This window comes from Etheostoma cragini, chromosome 8 (assembly GCF_013103735.1).
Source record: "Etheostoma cragini isolate CJK2018 chromosome 8, CSU_Ecrag_1.0, whole genome shotgun sequence".
In the NCBI taxonomy this organism is placed as follows: Eukaryota; Metazoa; Chordata; class Actinopteri; order Perciformes; family Percidae; genus Etheostoma; species Etheostoma cragini.
Genome location: NC_048414.1, coordinates 1,208,868 through 1,214,737, shown reverse-complemented (window position 1 = coordinate 1,214,737; position 5,870 = coordinate 1,208,868). Strand labels below are relative to the sequence as shown.

General features: G+C 41.7%; 1 protein-coding gene across 1 annotated transcript in view; it reads left to right on the top strand.

Moving 5' to 3' along the window:
* LOC117949014 (RNA-binding Raly-like protein) overlaps positions 1-5,870 on the top strand; it is a 36,008-nt gene that overhangs the window by 29,383 nt on the left and 755 nt on the right. Inside the window, exon 4 of the mRNA XM_034879005.1 lies at positions 3,188-3,354. Within this exon, the coding sequence (XP_034734896.1) occupies positions 3,188-3,354 (167 nt within the window). The remainder of the gene's footprint in view (positions 1-3,187; positions 3,355-5,870) is intronic.

Here is a 5,870-nt window from a genome sequence, read left to right as displayed (position 1 = left end):
TTCATGTTGTCCTCATGTTGTCTTCATGTTGTCCCCATGTTTTCCTCATGTTGTCTTCATGTTGCCCTCATGTTGTCCCCATGTTGTCCTCATGTTGTCCTCATGTTGTCCTATATCAATGTTCTTTAAGTTCCCCAAAACATGATTGATTCCACCCAACGCTCTTTGGCAAGTACACATCTCTACTTTCATTAATTCTGGGGCGTCTTATTCGATTTTGTACATGTTGTAGCTGAGTTCACGTACACTCCTTTAGTCAGTTTTACGAGGCCGAGAACTAAAATCCAGATTTGATAAAACTTGACAGAATATTGAGGACTGGTTTCATGAGACACCATCAGGGAGGGAAGCATGGATCCAGTCCGCTGTCAGCTGCAGTGTTATCATCATGTTGTTGTTGTGTCCTATTGTCTTTGTCTCATCATCTTCATCATTATGTTGCATTAAAACATCTCTTAATTCTCAACTGGACCCGAGCCTCCTCCCTCAGAGATCCAACGAACACAAAGTTAGAAAATTCTAACAATACCTGTTTCATAAACCTGGAGGAACCCGGAGAACATCTGCAGCCTGTCGGTGAAACCCCTGAACACCATGACACGCTCAGATACATGATCTCCCTCAGGCCTTTGCAGCGTAGATGTTTCCTATGCCACTCTGGCAGCTTGTGTGAGCGTGCACGCTGCATGTGTATTCCCGTGCCAGTGATAGAGATGAAGTGCGCTCATGATTCCCCCTGCAGCCGGAGATGTCTTCACCGAGAGGCAGCAGGGGTTGACAGGGAGAGGAAAGGCTGCTCGTTGTGTTCCCTATCGCTTCCTCTATCGCTCCCTGCATCAAATTGGAGATGTCAGTCAGATCTCACCTGCAGCACAACACCCTCTATCCAAGCAGGGGGAACACGACAGCAGCGCCAGTTCCCCCCCAAAAATACAGGGCTATGTGGGATTATTTGATGAAATGGAAATCAGTTTCCATGAGATAAATTGCCCCGTCCTTCATGAAGTTTTGCTCACCGTGAGCGGGTGACAGCCGGTTTCAAACTTAATTCACTTTCAGTTGACTTTCATATGCAGCTCCATTTCGAGGTTAGAGCTTTCAGTCTCAATTAATTTCTGTATGGATCATTTTTAATACTTTTACAAGAATTTAGAGGTATTTCTTCTGTTTTGACAGGTCAGTGGACGTCCATCAGGTTTAAACCCTCATGTTGTCCTCATATTGTCCTCATGTTGTCCTTATGTTGTCCTCATGTTGCCCTCATGTTGCCCTCATGTTGTCCTCATGTTGTCTTCATGTTGTCTTCATGTTGTCCTCATGTTGTCTTCATATTGTCCTCATGTTGTCCTCATGTTCCCCTTATGTTGTCTTCATGTTTTCTTCATGTTGTTTTCATGTTGTCTTCATGTTGCCCTCATGTTGTCCTCACGTTGTCCTCATGTTGCCCTCATGTTGTCCTCATGTTGTCTTCATGTTGTCCTCATGTTGTCTTCATGTTGTCCTCATGTTCCCCTTATGTTGTCTTCATGTTGTCTTCATGTTGTCTTCATGTTGCCCACATGTTGTCTTCATGTTGTCCTCATGTTGTCTTCATGTTGTCCTCATGTTGTCTTCATGTTGTCCTCATGTTGCCCTCATGTTGTCCTCATGTTGTCCTCATGTTGTCCTCATGTTGTCATCATGTTGCCGTCATGTTGTCCTCATGTTGCCCTCATGTTGTCCTCATGTTGTCTTCATGTTGTCCTCATGTTGTCCCCATGTTGTCTTCATGTTGTCCTCATGTTGTCCCCATGTTGTCCTCATGTTGTCCCCATGTTGTCTTCATGTTGTCCTCATGTTGTCCCCATGTTGTCGCCATGTTGTCCCCATGTTGTCCTCATGTTGTCCTCATGTTGTCTTCATGTTGCCCTCATGTTGTCCCCATGTTGTCCCCATGTTGTCCTCATGTTGTCCCCATGTTGTCCCCATGTTGTCCTCATGTTGTCCCCATGTTGTCCCCATCTTGTCCCCATCTTGTCCCCATCTTGTCCCCATCTTGTCCTCATGTTGTCCTTATGTTGTCCCCATCTTGTCCCCATGTTGTCCTCATGTTGTCCCCATCTTGTCCCCATGTTGTCCTCATGTTGTCCTATACCAATGTTCTTTTTAATTCCCCAAAATAACATAATTGATTCCACCCAACGCTCTTTGCCAAGTACAAATCTCTACTTTCATTAATTTTGGGGCGTCTTATTCAATTTTATAGCATTGTAAAACAAATGGAAGTGTTTTTGAAATAGTATTGAGTAAAAGTTGACATATTCCAGTCTGTGATTACCATCAACATCCATTCCTTTAATTTTAGTCTCAATAATTCCTAATTTCTGCTTTTCTAACTCAAACATTAGGTATGGACAGCCCCCCCACTCTGACATCTCTCCATTAGTGCACGTACTGAGCATGTGTGTGTCTGAAAAAGAGTAACTACTTTTTTGTTGTGTACCTTATTGTAAAGTGTCACCGAGGGTAGGAACAAACACTAGTATTTCGTAAGACGCTGTTTTAACGTACTTTTTATTCCCCTTGACCTTCTACTCTTTCTGTTCATTTTCCCATTTTCCCAGAATGCTTTCTGACCTGAAGAGAAGGGACGTAGACATGTGGCACATTTAAAAAAAACATCATTTAGGGCAATGCCACAAATTAACCCTTGTGATGTCTTCCCGTTAACCAGGAACCTTCTTTGCCAGGTTTCTAAAAATTTATTGTGCTTTTCCAATTTTTTTGCCACTTTTTTTGATTTATTTGTCACTTTTCCAGCTTTTGGCACTTTAACAAAAAACCTGAGCTGGTAATTAATGACAGGCTTTATTCTTATTCTTGGAATTCATGGTCAACAAAACTCATGTATCAAATTTTACATAAGTTTTTAGTTAAAAAGGCAGAAATTTGGAATTATTTTGACTAATAGTTAAGATCAGAGGATGTAGTAGATTATCATTATTTTTACCTGAAGAATGTTGTATTATATCATCCATTATTTTTGGGCAATTTGGTTAAAAGAAATCCATATTTCTGATATAAAACACCTAGAAACGGGTCAGTTTGACCCGAGGACAACACAAGGGTTAACTAGATTTATTTCATTTCAGTACCGACTAATACCTTCATCTGGGGAGATGGGTCTTACAGTATTTGTGTTTTGCAGGGTGTTAGACCACCAGCGTGTCCCCTCCTCGGCCCCGGTGGTTTATCCCAGTCCTGTAAAGCGTCCCCGGCCTTCCTTGTCCTCCTCCTCCGCCACGGCTCTGAGGATGAAGAGCAACAGAGCTGCCAGCAGGAGCAACAGCACCCGATCGTCCTCCGACAGCAAATGTAAGAGAGACGCCGTGGGGTGAAAAACTTGAATGAATGAATGAATGAGTGATCGTATCATTATTAAAAACAGGCTAAAAAGACCCCATTATCTGACCCTAACCCAGATAACAGAGGAGCAACATAAACTACACATTAAACAGATAAACCTATTTTAACTTCTTTAGTCCCATGCTTTCAAAATAAAGCTCGCCAATATGCAGATATAAGCATTACATTTAAACAACCGCTCCGTTTTGTTGTCATCAGTACACCAAAACCTTTTAGGATTGTGAAAAAGGTATTTTATTCCTAACTCATCAAAACAAGGACAATACAAAGAAAAATGGGATTAATTCTCAACTTCTCCTTACACATAGTTCACTCAACCTTTCATCCTCTTGTAGATGCAAAATCATTGTTTTTAAAAAACATTTATTAAAAAAAAAAAAAGGTATTTATTTCAGATAAACTGAGCAATAATTTCCTTGTCACTGTCTAAATATTTGTAAAAACCCACAGCCAGAAGTAAAGGGTGAGTGTTAAAATATGGAGATACAACACTACTACTTTGCAGCGGCACCGTTGCTCCGTCTGGTGCTCGGCGCCGCCCAAAACACCTGGGATTGGTTTGAAGGAATGCAGATAAACCAGAGCACGTTTTTCATGACTAGCCAGACCCTCATGCACAGCGCTGTGGAGGACGGTCTGGCGATGGGTGGAGCGAGCAGGCAGGACATGACGTTAACCGCACCGCCTCCACAGAGCCGGTTTGTAACTCAGTCACAAGCAACCGAGTCCTTTGCCGTTCCCTGAATTTGTCTAATTTTGGAGATGACGGTTTCCAGATCTTGTCTCTCCAGTCACCCTCCTCCTCATTTTCCCTTCGGACGTTGGTTTTCTTCCAGTTTTGTGTCAACAACATGTTAGAAACCCTTTTAGTCGATTGAACTCTTTGACTGCATTCATGATACTCTTGGTCTCCTCTCAAAAGGTTCTTCTTAGTTTAATACCCGAAAGTCCCAGCTGGTTCTTAAAAAGGCGCCACGTCTCTTCTTCTTTCCATTACAACACTGTTGCACTCGCATGGTAAATGCACATGTTAAGTCTTCTAGCACGTTGGGTATTTAACCTCCACAAAACCAATTGTCCGAGGACCATCTGGATTCAGATTTGGGTCTTGGGCTTTGGTTTGGATGTTCCACGTGATCATTGTAAGTGGGGTGATGACAGCGACACTGCGGAGTGAAAACAATGGAATGAAATATTCTGACTGCAGTTGTGTGGGTTTGAATGTTTAAAAGCTTTTTAACTTGAGAGGACAGAGACTTAATTTTAGTTTATGGTGTTTTATTATCGCTTGTTCATTTTATTAAATTCTGGAAAATGTTTTTAACTCCCTACAAATGTAGCACTTTGAGATTTCTTTTTGAAATGTAAAGGGCATTATAAACAAAATGCATTATAACTTTTATTATTATTAGAGACGCCGAACCCCCCCCCCCAATAATGGCATTTAAATGCTTTAGCATTTCAAACCAACTCAAGAACCTCGGCCTGAGTGTTCAGAAGTATTCAGGCCATTAACTTAAGTAAAAGTACTAATACCACACTGTCAAAATGCTCTGTTACGAGTAAAAGTGCTGCGTTGAAAATGTTACTTAAGTAAAAGTCTGTAAGTATCATCAGGAAAATGTACTTTAAGTATTAAAAGTAAAGACAATTCCTGTGTAAAGAAGTGTAAGTGTAAAGAATCCAAATATCCTCATCTCAGTTGGACTTGTAGGCCGTCATGTTGTTGGGTAGTTTTATTAATAATAAGACATCCGATTCTATAAACTGCGTGTTTTGTCTGCAGAAATCTTAATTTGTAAATTAAATTGTAAAATCACTCAATTATTGTAATCGAGTGAAAAGTAGGATGTGTCTCTTTGAAATGTAGCCGATTAGAAGTAGAAAGTGGAATGAAAAGAAAAGAATTAAAGTACAAGTACTTCAACATTTGCATTTGAGTACACTACATGAGTATATGTACTTAGTCATTGCATGTGGAGCCATGATATACAGTTTTTCTTTTCGTAAATCTTTGAATCTGGATTCAACACGAGATTTTCCTTTTCTAAAACGTTGATCGTGCTCTTTCCCGCATGTGTGACGGCACGTCTCGGCGGTCGGGCCCCAGGGTGCTGCAGAGTAGGCGGGTTGGGGGGGGGGCGGGAGCGCCAGATGGTCTCTTCATTAAAAGCTTCTGTACCGTGGGGCTCTCCTTCCTGCTATAATCCAGCTGAGCCTATCAGCACTCGCAATTAGGCCGAGTTAATAGTGCGTGGCAAATAAGAATTGTTTATACTAGTTTATTACAAGCTTTAATAGTTTTTTACTTTGCTCCATCACAAGGAAAGTTGATTGCCTTTGCGAGCTCCAGAGGTCAGAAAAACTTTCAGGAGTGAAGTAGTTTTCAGGGTCGTTTGGAGCACAGCGAGGGCGAAGGCTCGTGCAGTGGGAGGCGGTGGGAGCGTGCAGTGGGAGGCGGTGGA